This window comes from Uloborus diversus, chromosome 3 (assembly GCF_026930045.1).
Source record: "Uloborus diversus isolate 005 chromosome 3, Udiv.v.3.1, whole genome shotgun sequence".
NCBI classification, from domain to species: domain Eukaryota; kingdom Metazoa; phylum Arthropoda; class Arachnida; order Araneae; family Uloboridae; genus Uloborus; species Uloborus diversus.
Genome location: NC_072733.1, coordinates 77,248,545 through 77,265,548, shown reverse-complemented (window position 1 = coordinate 77,265,548; position 17,004 = coordinate 77,248,545). Strand labels below are relative to the sequence as shown.

At 32.9% G+C, this 17,004-nt stretch overlaps 1 protein-coding gene across 3 annotated transcripts in view; it reads left to right on the top strand.

Annotated features, from left to right (window-relative positions):
- The window catches only part of LOC129218138 (poly(rC)-binding protein 3-like), a 222,178-nt gene that overhangs the window by 70,494 nt on the left and 134,680 nt on the right, over positions 1-17,004 (top strand). For all 3 annotated transcript variants that reach the window (XM_054852352.1, XM_054852350.1, XM_054852351.1), the window contains exon 3: positions 9,361-9,384. In XM_054852352.1, coding sequence (XP_054708327.1) covers positions 9,361-9,384 — 24 coding nt within the window. The remainder of the gene's footprint in view (positions 1-9,360; positions 9,385-17,004) is intronic.

Genomic DNA, 17,004 nt, shown 5'->3' with positions numbered 1-17,004 from the left:
TAATTGCTTCATAGCAGTGCTTACATCTATCTAAATTAACTTATTAGTATAGGTAATATGGCTTAAAATCAAGAGTTCTGGGTGGGATTCCCTCCTCCCGTTCAAAAAAAAAACCCCGTTTGCATCCGTATTTTGAACTCAACTACTTCTCATTTGCATTCCAGTACTGGGCAATCACCTTTGGTATATCTATGTATATTGTATATATGTATATATATATATATATATATATGTGTGTGTGTGTGTGTGTGTGTATATATATGTGTATATATATATATATATATATGTGTGTATATATATATATATATATATATATATATAAATCTCGTGTCACGATGTTTGTTCCGCGTAAACTCCGAAACTACTCAACCGATTTTTCTCAAATTTCATATCTATGTGTCATTTGGTCCAACTTAAAAGATAGGATAGTTTTTATAATTTTTTACTGCAAATTTCATATTAATTATGCAATAATAGTGTGTATTAATTGTTTACTTCTAAAAATTCTTCATAGATGGCGGTGTAAGTTATTTAATCGATATAACTCTGACATCGTATGACTTACTGCTAAAAACACCATGATAAAAAAAACTCAGAGATGTTGCTTAGATTTTCCATATAACGTTTCGGGATATTACAGGTTATTATTTACTTCCTGAGAAAATCAACTATATTTTTCAAAACGTTTCCTTGAATTGCTACAAATTGCAGATTTCACACCGTTGTGGAAAGTATTTTTCTCCACCAGTATCAAGATTAACTAAACGTATTTAATAGGTGTATCGGTTTCGGAGTGATTGCGGTTTGTCCAGATTGACTCAACACCCAATGAGTGCGAAAAGTTATCTAGATCACGAAGCTTGGCAAGAGTTGCAGAGGAACTACATTCGAGCTACTTGCTTGAGAGTCTGTCTTCGCGTTGGCAATGCGTGTATTAATGCTTTGAGAGCTTTCTTAGAAAAGCAGGAAGGTTCCGGGCTATTATATTAATCGTGCGTTAGGCTTCTCTGCAGGTGCCAGAATCATAACTGCCTTTTTAACCAAGAAGACTACTGAATTCATCAAAAATATTCCAGGTTTATTTCAGGAAAGTTAATGAATTTAAGCGGAAAACAATTATTTTCTTTATTTTGTTCCCCAGGAAATTTTTAATATCATTAATTCTTGCAAAGATACATTCGCAACAGAAAATTGCAGTGACAATTGCATCGTCAGGCATTGCTGCTACTTTTTTTAGATGTTACACGAGCAGCACATTCAGCTTTAAAGTTGCCTATTAGATATTCATAACAAACAAAACGCAATGTGTACAATAAAGAAAAAAAAGACGTGGTATGGCTGTAGTGTTGCAAGAGAGTGAAATTATAATTTGGGATAAGTGTACTATGGCTCATGAGTAAAAGCATTCATTCGAAGCACATCATAGGATTATGCAAGATTTGAATGGCAATGATAAACTTTTAGGCGAAATTGTCTGAATACTGTCTGGGGACTTCCGGCAGACATTACCAGTTATTCCGATGAAATCAACGCATGTTTAAAAAAACGTTTTTTATAGCGTAATGACGAGATAATGCGATTGGCCATGAACATGCGAGTATAAACGCAAAATAATCTAATCGCTCAAGTATTTTCTAAGCAATTGCTGAGTATTGGAAACGGTGAAATTGAACTGTATCAAAATATACAGTACAACAAATAGCCAGACAATTTCTGCACTGCCGTTGAGACGAAAAGTGAACTAATTGAGAGTCTATTTCCAGATAAATTTAATTTTTTAAAAATCATAATTGCCTCTGTAATCGCGCTGGTTTTGTAGCAGTTTTGTTTTCGGTAAACATTCCCGAACAGACAGGAATATTTGTGGATCGTCAATTGTCGACTGTCAAATACATATCCTGATGCATGTCGCAAATTGTATTTATTGGTAGCACAAAGTCATTGGGAGTTGACACTTTCTAATTCAGGTTTACATAAGGAGAAACAGTATTCGTCAACTGTTTAAAACAATTTTGACGACATACTATCCAACACAATCATTATTTTTTAAGGAGAAACTATATTACTTTCACGTTTGAAGACGTATTTCATAAAGTTTAACAAACACACAAATGTCCAAATCCAGATTTTACACCAGAGATGAATATGAAGCTTTAGTTTTAACTGAAGGTTTTTGCGTTTCAATTTCAAATTTGCCACTTAGTTATTATGATATGCGTCACTTGATAGTTGGGCCACCGACTTAGTTAACACTGATTTGCAACGTATAACGACAGAGCAATGACTCTGTCTTAGCTACAATTATTGCGAATAATGAGCCATTACTGACGGCTTTAAAAAAAAAGCTCCCCATTGATGCTGAACAAGCCTATACAGTTGTCGATGAAAACAAAGCAGTAAACACTCCAAATGAATTTTTAAATTCTCTGGATACACCAGGAATGCGTCTACACGATTTCCGGTTGAAAATTGGCTCAACAATTTATTCTTTTTCGCGATTTAAACCCACCTAAATTACGCAACGGTACACGTTTCTACATTAAAAGTCAACAATATTTGTCGGAAAAGTTTAAATGAGAAATGTTTGTGTTGCCACGTAATCCATTATTAGCGTCATAATTTTCAAACACATTTGAAAGGCTTCAATTTTTGATTCGTTTAGCTTTTGCAAAGACCATAAATAGATTTAAAGAACAAAAAATGTCTTCTTTCGGTTTGTACTTGAAACATAAATATTTCCCTTATGGGCAACGAAATATTGCCTACTCACACGTGGAAAGTTATCATACTTTTCGTATTAGCAAAAGACTGGTTGATCAAGAACATTGTGCACAACTTAGTGCTTAGACAGTTTTCAGTTTTCAAATAATAGAAACAACAGTTCGAAGTCAATGTTATCTACTTCATTGAAAAAATTTAATTTTTATACGTTTTTAATTTAGTTAGTGTATTTTGTAAAGAAGTTATTGATTACAAACTATAGAGAAAGCTAATGTGAATAAAATGTAGTGTAGAATCTAAAAGTGTATGGTGGTTTACCCTTAGTTTCTACATTCGGTTATTTTACAATCAGTTTCGATATTTACTATCACTTTCAAGTTACTTTTTTTTTTTTTTGCGGAAGTTATACTTACAAAATTTACTAACCGTAAGTATAGTGCTTTTTCCATAGAAAATTTAGTTAGTACTTATTGAATTCAATAAGTACTAACTTCAGCCTGCACGGTAAAAAAAAACAAAAAAAAAAAAAAAACAAATCCGAAACGATACTGAGTAAAAATTTTCGACAATAATTGCTTGCAGTTCTGGCTAAGCTTTGGCTATGTTTGCATTACTGCTTATAGAAGTTCCTTAATAAATCAGAAAGGTGCTAAGCTTTTTTTTGTATCCCTTCCTAAGTTTACACTAAAGTTCCAGAAACACGACTAACTTCAAACGGGAAGATCTTCGAATTTTTCAAGAGGCTTCCGAGATGATTTCAGGAAGGTTATTAACTTTTATCGGAAAACTTTCCGGGTTTTGGCTTGACATGATACTGGCAGAAATTGGCCACATCAGCTGCCCATAATTTTCCAGGAACATTTAGGAATCGTTTTTACATTGAATAACGCCCATTATCAATCTGATATATTATAAAATCGACTATACTATTTTAAGCTGTATTAAAAATATTTATTTGATTCTATCAAAATAATGAGTTCAAGTTTATTTTAATCCAACTTCTTTGCCACAGCAACGCGTGGCTGGGTCAGAAACCAATGCATTACTATTTGGCTTCAAATTTTGCATCTATCATTCATAAGACCGAATGAAAATGATCAGTAGGTTTGAAATGCTTCAGAACATATTTTGCGTTTCATAACGAGCCACATGTAGGTCAGCTTCGCGGGCCCCATGAGGTTCGCAGGCCGTAGGTTGGGTACCACTGCTATAAATGATATTTCAGTCTTATACCAGCTATATTTATGCATCCATTCCAAGGGGAAATAAATTTAATGCTATTAAAAAGGCTAGTAGCCAAGATGACAACAATAGAAACACTTAGGATAAGGGAACAACCTCGGAGATAAATAGAAAATTTTCTCTCTGCAGCCTCGAAAATTCGAAAATTGTTGACTGCCCATTTAGAATCGGCGCAACAAATATGAGGGCACAATATACTGGATTGCTGGCTCAATTGGAAAAGGACAACCGTAACATTCACTACGTACTCAGCAACTCAGCTGGTTGGGACGGATTCAACTAAATGTTGTAAGTTAGCAAGAGATTTCCTTGGTCTATTGTAAATTATCGCTACAAGTACTTTCATTTCGGAATCGCATACGGGAAAGCAAGTCCGGACTCCGATAAACTGGATCTTAAACAGGACAAAAATTCGACTTAGATGGGAGAGTTCTTAAATCTCTTATCACTTCCCCTATATTTTGAAACCACAGTGTCGAAAAATTTCCTAGGAAAATCTCAGAATCCCCCCTTTACGTCAGTAAAATCATAGCATAGAAATTCGTTTTTAGACCTTCAATACTGAAAAATTTCCTTGGGAGAGTACACGTACTTAACTTAAGACTGAGTACTTTAACGTGCACACACTCGTAACGTTTCCCTATGCAGCCATAAACAGCATTTTTAAATCTTCAATGACAAAAAAGCTCTGGGGATATCCTGACACTTCTGCGTCCTCAAAGACAGCTTAAACAAGGCTTTCAATCTCAAAAAAGCACCCCTGAACTCTCTAATACCGTAAAATATTTGAAATTGACTTAAATTCAAGAACGATTTTATGATCAAAAGTTCGAGAAGCCTGAACCTCGCATCCCTTATTTCTCCTATCGTTTAGAAACAAAGCCTATAAAGTCGCGTTTTCATAACGTCAAACTCGAAAAACTTCGGAGAAGAGTCTCCTGACTCTACTTTTGGTAACAATTGAGGGCTTTGATGCAAGAACCAAGCAAGCCCAAATTTTTCAATTTTTGTTTTGTTTTTTAAATTTATTTTTGTGTGTGGACAATATAGATATTCCGATTGGTGCAAAAAGGGGGCACAAATGTAATATCAAACCCTTGCTTTGTAGTAAATAATATGGAAAAGATAACAGATGTTATTTATGGGTCTTACCAAAAATCAATGAGCCCGGACTTACCTGGTTCTTGCATCAAGGCTCTCAATTGTGTTTTTCACTTAAATATCGAAAAATTTTCAAAATAAGTCTTCGAACATTCGCCATTCCTTTAAAGTCATTAAAGATAACTTAAAATTTCACTCAAAGAAATTTCCGTGGGAGAGCTCCGTAACCCTTTTATCTGCACTACAGCCTAAAATTGATTTCAATTTCAGAAAAAAAATACCACAGACCACAAAAGGTTCAGTGCGCTTTCAGATAAAAGTTCAGATTTTAAAAATAGTGCTAAAAATTCTGAGACATTCTAATCAGATTTGTTAAATGATTGAAATGAAGGAGTGACGTTTCAAGGATAGGCTTAAAAAAATTTTGCTTTTGTGAAGTTTTGTTTATTTTTTTAAGGGTTAAGGAGGGTTGATTAAGTTAAGGGTTAGCTTAAAACGGAAGGTCACAGTGCCGCCCTAAAAAATCCTGGAAAAACACTAGGGAAGCCTGTCACCTTTCCTTTTAATGTTTCTAAACATATTATAAGATTACGTTTTTAAAATTTCAATGTCGAAAAATTCCGAAGTTGAGTTACCAGATCCCTTTTAGTTTCGAAAAGAAAAACCAGAAAGAAAACAAAATCGTGGGGAACCCCTTCTTTTCCTTCTCCTCTAACGTTTCCAAAAACTAAAATTGCGGTTTTTGACATCAATTTTGAAAATATCGCCTGGAAGGGAACTAGAACCTCTCAAACTTAGAAACTTAAAGGAAAACAAGAACTAGCGGTAGTTTAATGTTTTCGCTCAACCTCGAAAGAATGGAGATCCGACACTGTTGAAATTTTTTAATTTACAGAGGTGGACCAAAATATCCTTTTGCCGACTGGGCCAAAGTCAGCCAGTCCGCCCCTGCATATATATATATATATATATATATATATATATCCTAAAATCAGTACCTGTTTTTTTATTAGTTTGCGTTGCAATGGGAGCTATTACCCTCGCTAACCTATACACCATCATGTTTTGGTACGCTTAAAAAATCCTCAAGGAGATTTACGAAAATACGAGATTTAGGTCCGTATCACATTCCTTTTGGAAACAAAACACATTATTCCTTCGAAGAGACGAGGTTCAAGGGACAGTTTGTTTTGGGAAAGAGGTTACCCCAGTTCTAATTGCAGTCCTACCCTCTCCTAGCTTCTTTTTCTAGGCATTTGAAACTTTTCTGTACTTTTGAAATGAACAAAGGAACTGCTTACTTGATGTCACAACCGTTTCCCATTCATTTTAAGAAACTAAAGTTAGTTTAAATAGTTTGAAAATACAAAACAAACGTTCAACCGTGAATTGTTTGCCAAAAAAAAGTTAATATTTGTTAAAGTTTTGCCAAAATGTAAGAAATTATTCGCTTCTTTGCTCTTAAGTCACTTTCTAATGATGTTTAATTTATAGTTATCTCCATTAAGCGCCAACCTCTTATAGCGAACAATTTTCGCAAGAACTTCTCTGAAGAGGCTTCTTGTGGTGATAAATATCACTTCCCCCCCCCCAAAAAAAAAGACGTAATAAAAGTAATATTTCGTAAATTATTTCACAATAAGGCGTGTGTCTCTGACGCTTACACCTTCTTTTTTTTTTTTTTTTTTTTTTTGTCTTTTTATGAACGTTTTTTTTAGTATACGCACACACTTGCTGAAAAATTATTTCACTAAGCTCAATGTCTTTTTCTCTCAACCTGTGGTTATGTTTTCTTGACATTCACTAGGTTGTTACAGTGCTCATTTATTTTGGTTCCTTAAATCAATTTTTAGTCATACGATTGATGCTCTATGAAACAAATAAGAAAAAGAAAATCTTTCGTGTCAAATTCAAATACAGCATTATATTTCTACTGAGTAAATTTTTGTCAGTATTCAAAATGAATAAATGCATTATCATAATTAGTATCTATATCTAGTTATGAATGATTAGTATCTATATCTAATTATGAAAACAACAGCGTAATTAAAGCACTAAGTTGCAAAAATATTGCATGCATATGGTTCAGGGTTATACGAGACACATCAGCATTTTTTTAAAATTTATTTTATAACGTTGTTTTTAGCATGTATTTTTCTCTGTAGGAAAAAAAAACGTTTTGCTTCTCGCAGGTTTAGGAAATCGCTTTAAAAACTCTATATTTATTAAGTTTTTCTAGTTTTTTAATATACTTCTTGGACATGTTATGTTGAAATGTTTCCATGATTCACAATTCAGAAATTGTATGAAATTATTTTGAATTAAAACCTTCAGGGGTATAACTACTCTCTTTTACATACTTCCGGCCAAATTAAACAGATTTACCCTCTTTTGTTATCATAGAAAGAATTTGAAACCATTTTTGGGAGTATCCTGTTGAGATAGGAAACATTTGTTGAGATATAGAGTACAGAACGAAAATAAGATAACTCGGCATTCAATCTCTTAAGGCCCAACATTGAACTTAATCCATCATTTTCTGGCTCTCGTGAGGTTGTTTAGTATTACTACTTGCACTACTAAAATTATTAGGAATTTACACTAAGGTTCAGATAAATGTTGCAATTGTTCGTTAAATTGTTACTGGACAGGAAATTTCTAAGATTTGATTAACCTTCAGTTGCAAATGCAACACTCACACCTCAGTGATGTTCCTATCAGTTTTTCTGAAGGTGTACCCCTAGTAATTTATTACGCACAATACGTGTATGCGATCATAGATATACTATGTTATAATATGAAAATTTTTGAAGCTTGAGGGTATACGCTTTATGTCTAAAAAAATTTGAGAGTATACGACGTATATGGAGAAAACCCTATGAGAACACCCCTGCTCACACTATGTGATTCCGTTTTGAAAAAAAAAAATATGTGAACAGAGGGTTTTCCTTACTGTTGTATTACAGAAAATCAGAGGGGGTGAGCACAAATGATGGACCCGATTTTAAACAATCATATTTTTGAAATTACTGCTCTCATTACAATAAGTGATACATGAATATGAAGATAAATATACCAAGTTTTTTCAGTTACAAATGCTCGATGTGTGAGACTTTTCTAACGCGACAAACGTCTAATCTGTAACCCAATTCATTTCACACGCCATGTGATTTCTTTTTATGGGGTTGTGTCTAAGACACTGTTAACCTCCGATACCGAAAACACTATAAAAATGTCAAGAACGCACTTATGCAACGTTACGGACCAGTGGCAGTGTTATACTTAAAATGTGGGGAATGAACTGGATTACAGATTTGATGTTGTGGTGTAACAAAAGGCTTCAACATTGAGCATTTGAAATTGAACATTTTGCACAACGTACTCACGCATTACACATTTGTGTAACTCAACTTTACCTAAAACAAAAATTGAAAAGTTTCTCCTTAAATACGTGTATCACTTATTGTAATATGTGCAGCTGTTTCGAAAACATGATTATTTGAAGTCCGGTCCATCATTTTTCTCACCCTACCTATAAAAGTGAACTTAATGCAGAAACCCACAATAAAACTTTCCGGCATAAAGCCGAAATCGCGGTTCTGGTATAGGAAAATAAGTGCAAATCATTTGCAGAAAATATTACAATGAGGTGCATTTTGAGCAATATTTGACCAAGAAATGTGATTTTAATGTAATATTATAAAATGCAACTTTTTTTTAAAAAGTTTTGAAATTTTCATTTTTGTAGTGATTTGTTAAATTAATTGGGTAAAACTATTTATTTGAAAGAATTAGCGATGTATTTTTGTCAATATTTACTATGAACATGGTTCAATGGCTAAAACTTCTGGAATCATTAAATCAAAAATTAAGTCTTTAAAAAAAAGTGTTCTAGGATGGTGTTCGACTCGAAACTTTTATACTAGAGTTGGTCCGCAGACTACATAAGTTTGATAACACTTGCTTTAGATAATCATCTGAGTTATTCGATGGTAACTTAGCCCTTTTAAAAATGTACAACTTATTAAACAAATTTCATGTCCAGCATTTCGGTTGCGGCCTCGGTGACTTTTGTGGCCAACGAGGCCCTGTTTGAATGAATTTCAATTTTTAATTTTTTGTCTCCGTCCTTCTTGCAATTAAAAATGTTGAGAAAATTACAACATGTTATTTTGTACCCAAAATTCTAAATTTTAATTTCCTTTTATCAGTTTTGAGCTCATTGTATTTTTGCATGTTTTAATTAATATTTATAAAAAGCCTTCTTAAATAATTGTATCTTTATTTTTTTTATAGGAAGTTGGAAGCATCATCGGGAAGGTAAGACAACATTCATTGTTTTCAAATGATTCTTATTCATTTTAGTACCATTGCTTTTATGAAAACCATAAGAATTTAAAAACTCCTAACACCAAAATTTTTAGCATGCACTGATGCTGTCATAACGAGTAGTACTTTCTGAAAGTAATTACATACCAATCTTTCGCTCATTTTTTGACCATAAAGTGGCTTTCGTTTTTGGGATCTTCGCGATTCAGTGTTAACAAAGCTTAACGTTACACAATGCTTATTGGCGTTATTGATCATTTGGCATTTAGTGAATATTTCTATTAATTAAACAATGAATTCATGCCGTGTATCTATGAAAAGGTCAGCCTCATAACGGATAAAATTTTGGAAAAGTTTCTAGATACGTTACTTTTTAGAATATATTTATGTATTGAGACCCTGTCAAGTTTTAGTTATTGCTTTTTTGCATTCTTTTATTTTCTTAACTTGCATCAAACGAACACGTGACGAGAAATACAAGTACTTAAAAAGAAAAAGAAAACTGAGCATATTTTTGTTTTTTTCCGCATTTCACTAAGCCTGCTACGAAAAGAAAAACTGGAGTTGTGGCTTAAACTTAAGTCATTTTATATATTTCTCCCTATGCCGTTGATACTTCCGTTTTTATTAAAAGTAGGATCTGGTGGGGTAAAGTGGTCATAAAATCGAAGATTTTCAACTTAGAGGTGGATAGTAAATACAATAAATTCTTTAAACATTTCAACTTCTATTGTTGTTATATTACATTGCATTACTAAAGAATATGGTACATTGAATTTCAGGAAAAGAAACATTGATTTAAGTAGTTTGATAACACTTTCATTTCCCTATGTATTTATGACCATTTTACCCCATGCGGTAGGGGAAGTAGTCATAAATACATGACCAGTACTTGAGACATGTAGGAAGCTTCCTGCGCAGTCAATCTGTGCATAATTATAACGAACAAAATTTTCCAAGGAAGTTAAAAAAGGTGTTTAGATATTTAAAATTTTCATATTCACACAAAATATTTTTTTTCACAAAAAAAAAAAGTTGCCAATTGTAAAATTTTGTATTCAAAATGTAGTTTCTAGCTGCCCCACCCTAAAATAAAGTTTTCGCATTCATTCGAACATTTATTTCCAAGCTATAGCCATTTATTTGACGTATGACCACTTTACCCCATTCACCACTTTCCCCCACCAGACCCTAATTAAGTCATTTCCTGTAACGTTCCTTGGTAACATTTTTTCTTTTTTCTCTACGTAATTTCTAAGTAAGTTTTATGGAAAAAGAATAATAGCGTATGAGAGTACCCCAAGGTTAGGGTAAACTCAGTACAACAGATTTATTAATACATCATACAGCCATGGATACTGTGTAAATGAAGATTTCTTACGAGAAACAGTTAAGAAACTTTATTATTTTATTTAAAAATTACAAAAAAAAAAAAAAAGATGTTAGATTTTCTACATAATTTTCACAAACATCGCAGATTAAGTTTTTGACAGATTCAGAGTCCGTGAATAATACCAGAACTGAAGTTCTTCCTTTTTTTCCAAATTCCTGACTGATGATTCAGATGTAGGACCCACGTTCTTCTCTTTCTTCGAAACACTCCTTGCATACTCTTTTACGCTGCAAAAGCTATAAGCCGTTGCCTTAACCCCAATCTCGGAACAAATTTTTAGCATGACCATAAACCTTTTTTTTTTTTTTTTTGCAATAGGTATCGCAATACGGTACAACGTAAAAAACTCCGAAATTCAGATATCCGAGCCGTCAAAAAATCCGAACTCACTCCCATGAAACTTTTTTTAAAAAATCTTTACTATTCAGTAAACAATGAGGGGTTTTTTTTGCTAAAAAATATAATGGTATGTTATAACATTATGTACTAAATTGTGTGGTATGTCCATACATATTGTCTAACCACTTGATTTGATTAAATGGCACGCTATTCTCCTAAGCTGTACTTTCTTTGTTGTTTTTGAAAATCGGAACAATTTGAAAATCCGAACACCTATCGTTCACATTATAGTTCAAATTTTTGACGTTCCATTATATTATTAAACATATATACGGAAATGTAATTTTTTATGGCTAAATAGACACTAATTCAAGCGTAAAGTATTTCTTTATTTCCTCTAAACTGGTGAAAGTCAAACATAACATGTACAATAAATAAAATAAAACTTTTATAACTGAATGCGCGAGGTATACAGACGGTCAACAAACTCATTCTGACGACTTTTCAGGAACTAACCATAGATTAACAGCAGAACTAGAGAGCGAGCTCAGGTATTTGTGTATTATTATTTTTTTGGTTGTATGAATGAAAACGGTTTATACCTCAATAATTTGACAAGTGGATCGGTATAACTTTCGATCAAGCACGCAATCTTGGCTAAACATGTAATTTCATTTCAGAATTATGTTGAGAAAAAGGTGCCAAATATAGAATTATCCACCTTCATATCTTACCACTACTTTGTCTTCATTTTGACAGCAAGTTTCTACCGCGCCGATAAAGGAACACACACGACGTTCTTCAGCTGTAGAATTTAGAATTGCGATAGTAGAAATACAAAAGTCTGCAAACATATTCAAAAACTCTTTTGAAATACAATTGAAGTGCCCTTCTCAGTCAAAATTATTACCACGTAATGATAATTCTCTAGTATTATATTTTCATCCATATTTTTAATGTCTTTTAATTCTTAAATTTAATTATTTTATTTCTATTTAACACAAACTGCCGAATGGCAACACGTAATTAAAAAAAGTGAAAAAGACGCACGAGATCGTATTCCACGAAATTTGGTCTTGAGAAAATAAAAATGACGACTTCTTGAAGTATATGTGATGTAAATAAAGTTTTGTCGATTTTTATAAAATAATGGAGTCAAATTCTTATACAAAATTAGGGTGTTGTTATAAACCTTCACAACACTCTCACAATAAACAAAATACAATTGTTTGATATGCTTTAACAATACTGTTTTGGATAAAAATAGAAATTTGCTTGTTGCAAAAGTTTAGAAACTATTATTACGAGTTTCTGTGAATTTTTTTTCGTATATGCAAATTTAAAAGAGATGACATCACAGGCCTCTTGTACTTAAGGTCTGCCAACGATAACACTTGGTAGTCGAGATGCCGCGAGCTGAGCAGATTAAAGCGGATGAGGTAACTAAGATTTGGCAGTTGAAAGCTGAAGGTAAGCTTGTTCTTGAAATTTCGGCTATTATTAATAGAGCAAAGAAATCTATTTATCGAGTTTTATCAAGTCACTGCAATTATAAAGCAAAACGCAGATCTGGGAGGCCGCGTGTGACGAATAAACGGCATGATCGTCAGATCCAAAGACCAGCAAGTACCCAACAAATGACTGTTCGTGAAGTTCAAAGCTCCTTGGGGCTTTCGGTATCAAAGGATACGATTCGTAGACGAAATTTGGAAACAGGGACAATGGTTCACTGCAAAATGAAAAAGAAACCAGCTCTAAGCCACATCATAAATCACAACGAATGTTGTGGGCTCGAAATCATATGTCATATGGATCGAAATGGATATCAGCAATATTTAGCGACGAAAAAAAGTGGAATCTGGATGGTCCAGATGGCTGGACATCGTACTGGCATGACTTACGGAAGGAAACCAGATGATTTTTTAGTCGCCGACAAGGTGGTGGCTCTGTGATGGTTTGGGCAGCGTTTTTCTACAATGGACAAGTGTCTTTGACCTTTACCTGTGGTCGCCAAACATCACAGCATTACACTAAGACACTAGAGGATAATCTCCTACCATTTTCTGAGCTTATAGGGGGCCCTCAGTGGGAATTTCAGCAAGACAATACTTCGATTCACACTGCAGGAAACACAAAATCTTGGTTAAATTCAAATAATATAAAAGTTCTCAATCGGCCAGCGTGTAGTCCAGACTTCAACCCTATAGAGAATCTTTGGGGTATCATGTGTCGCAAAGTTTACAGCAATGGTAGACAATACACTTCTGTATCGGAACTTAAGAGACCTATTGAGGAAGTATGGTACAAAATTGAGCCCTAAACCATGTAAGATTTAGTTTCTTCGATGGAAACTCGTATTTATGAACTAATAAAGAAGAATGGATGCACAAGCAGGTTTTAAAACTGTTTTATTTAATTTTTATTTCGTTTGTGTCTAAACTTTTGAGACAATGTTAATTTTTTGTTACGATGTAAAAACTTGTAAAATGCACAAGTCAACTTTTCATTGCTATAAATATTATATAGTATGCATAGCACCTTAGACTAAAGTAGTCTTAGGAAAACTGAATAAATAGATTTCGAAATCTGTGTGAATTTGCTCATTGTCTAAACTTTTGCGTCGCACTGTACAGCATTGCATCTGTGTCCGACGTTGACCGATATTTCTCGATCACGCTACCATGATCTGCCTTAGATAAGCTATATGCTATGAATTCTGCGAAGTAAAAAAATTTCTGTTTCTTAAGACTAATCAATCCACTTTTAGAAAACACAATAAAGCGAATACCACTCATGAAAAATTAATTTCAGAAACCCAGTTTTAAAAAAAGGCTGTTCCGATTTAAAGAGTTGTACAGCGTGTTCCCGTTTAACCTCGTTTATTTTCGCAACCGTTAGTCCTAGACGCATACTTCCAGTTCAAAAATGTTCAAAAGAAGATGCGGAGAAAATACATGAAAAGTTTGAAGAGGAAAAGGTCAAAAAATGAAATCTAACTTTTCTGTATAGTTCTCAGCCCTTTACATTTCATACAGGTAAATAATCTCCAGTGAAAAATAACATTAGCACAAAAAGTTTGAAATATTTGCGATAAAAATTCAAAGAGATATTCGAGTGGAATCAGTGGAGACCGCGCAGAAGATGAGATTGGAACCGTATCGCCCTTTCAGAAGATTGGCACTTTGTCGAAGTAAAAAAAAAAATACATCAATATTTTTCATTACTACTGAAAAGTAAATGCGAATGTTTATGTTATGATGCGTAAAAACACACTACACAAGTTCGTACAGTTTGAAAAATAACATCTTATGCACACATAAAATTTTAAATCCTTCTTAGTCTCTAACTTCCCACCCAAAAGGTGATATTGACTGCAAATGTTAAATGGTGTAAGTCACAAAACGCTGCGTTTTATATCTCAGTGAATATTAATTTTACTAATGCCACTTTTTTGTCTGTGTGTTCGAACGGTTTTATGCTTGTGATTTCTCCAAATGCAACGTTGGGGACTTGCGGACCATATACAAAGTATGATTTCGTAACTTTGCACGATTTTTTTCTTTGCTTCAAACTTTTCACGTCTTATTTCTGCATCTTATTTTGTCCGTTTTTGCAACTGGAAGTATGCATCTAGAACTAACGGTTGCAAAAGTAGAGCTCTTGCAGTTTAAATGGGGACACGCTGTAAAGCTACAACGATAAAATTATTTATCCTATAAGTTAATCCTAATTAATTATCCACCGAGAAAAAGTACAAATCTTAGGGGCCAGGAAAAACATTTAGGTGCCAGGAAAATTATTTCTAATTTATAGGCAAATTCAGTATAAAACGGTTTCTGAGAGGTTCTTGATCTAAAAAAACAAGTCGCCGCTGTTTCATTTTGTATTTTTTCTCTTCAGAAAAATCTCCAGGTCCCTATAGCCATATTTAGGAAAGTCATAGCCATAGAAAAGAAGTAATGCTAACACAAGAAATTTTAAAGACTTGCAACCAAAATTCAAGGAAATTTTACAGTTCAAAATTCTAACCATAGGGGAAACTAAGCAGAAGTTGAGATGGGAATATATCAGAAGTAGAAACCATGTAGTACTGTCGAAGTAAAAAATAAATGAAAAGTAGTTTTTATTTATCTTTTTTACTGCTATATAAAAATGAATGTAATATTTTACAGTAAAAAGTATCAAAATCGGTCCTTTGGAAAATTGGAACGTTTTTTTTTTCAATCGTTATCAATTTATTTTTGAAAAAGCCTTTTTTACAAATAAACCTATATTTTCCAACTAATTTCTTAGACATCCAGCACATGTTGTCATAGTAAGACTGGAAAAATAAATAAATCTCACCTATTTACCTGTCAAAGACTAGACCCTAAATGAAGATAAATGTATTAGTTTTTTCTTTACGTTGGATAGCCGGAAAACTCATGTCAAGATCACAGTGCCCATTTTTTTATCTGCTTCTAGATTTTAAATTTAGCTTTTCAATTTTCATTCTTAAATTTTAATCTTGTAGTTTTATGGAAAATGTTTTATTTGTGTGATTTTACTAATGCTTATTTTTAAAGTTTTAAATTGATATAACTTTCTGAGTTACCTGATATGTATATGAATTAAGCTACAATTTGCACACTGAAAAACAGCAAAACATTTCATGTTATGTTGTTTTTTTGTTTTGATAATGTAAAAGTTTTTATTTACTACTACTACTCAGAAAAAAGGGAGAAAAGTATATCTTTATCATGCAAAACGCACTTTTGATTTAAAATTTATTCTAATTAAATATGGTCAGGTGGGGTGGAATGGGTAGTTTATTAATCTTTCGAGTTACAGAAAAGAAAGATTTTTTTTTTAAATAAAAACACTCATGTTATTTACAATAGTTTGACTTTATTTTGGTTCAAGAAAAAACTGAATGGAAACAGTCAGTTTAGGGACACCCTTCTTGTAAGTTATACTGTAAAAATGAAAACTAACTGATATCGTTGAAACTTTGTTTTCAGGATTTTGTTTGAATTTAGATAGCATTCTATTGCTGTTATTTTTATTAAAGGAATTCTTCTTTGTCAACTGAAAAAAGCAGAAAAGAAAAATTCCATAGATTTTTAAGAAATATGTTATAATTTTTTAAGTGGGGTGGAATGGGTATAATATTAGACTTAATGACATAGGCTGTGGAATTACACATTTTTTTCTCATTAAAAGTTATACGCTGAAGTAAGTTGTTTATTTTATCAAAAGTTTTATATTCTGAAATCCTTACGTTATGGAGTTTCTTATGGCTGCACTAAATCTGGTTGGATGGAAGACACAATCTTTATAGAATGGTTCAAACTTTTCGCAAGACATCTGAAAAGACATGCAAGCCAACTGACCTTACGAAACTGTAAAGCATGCTATCGATAGTGAAATTATCATTTGCCTACCGCCTAATACGAGTCATACCATGCAACCACTAGACAACGCCAGAGCTGACTAAATAAATTGAAAACCAGTGTGATCAAACTCCCATTCCACTAAGCTTATGTTCAAGTATAATATCTACAGGAGATTGGGCGCTAGTTGAATACAGTTTTAAGAAATTTAAAAAGTATTTTACTGCTCAAGTTCTAGAATCTTTATATACTTGTGCTTATGTTATAAAAATTCTTAAGAAGTCTTTGATGGGAAATTTTTTCACCTTCCCCAATAATACGAAAATGGAGATTGAAGAAATACAGATCATTAAAACCTACGTCAGCCAGTCCTCAATGATGGTGGACATTATACCTTTAATTGCAGTGAAATTACAGAATACATTGTTCAATAGATTTTTACCCTTATATTAATATATTTTTGTGAAAAAATAATAAATAACTTCATGTTTTCACTCTGACATTTAA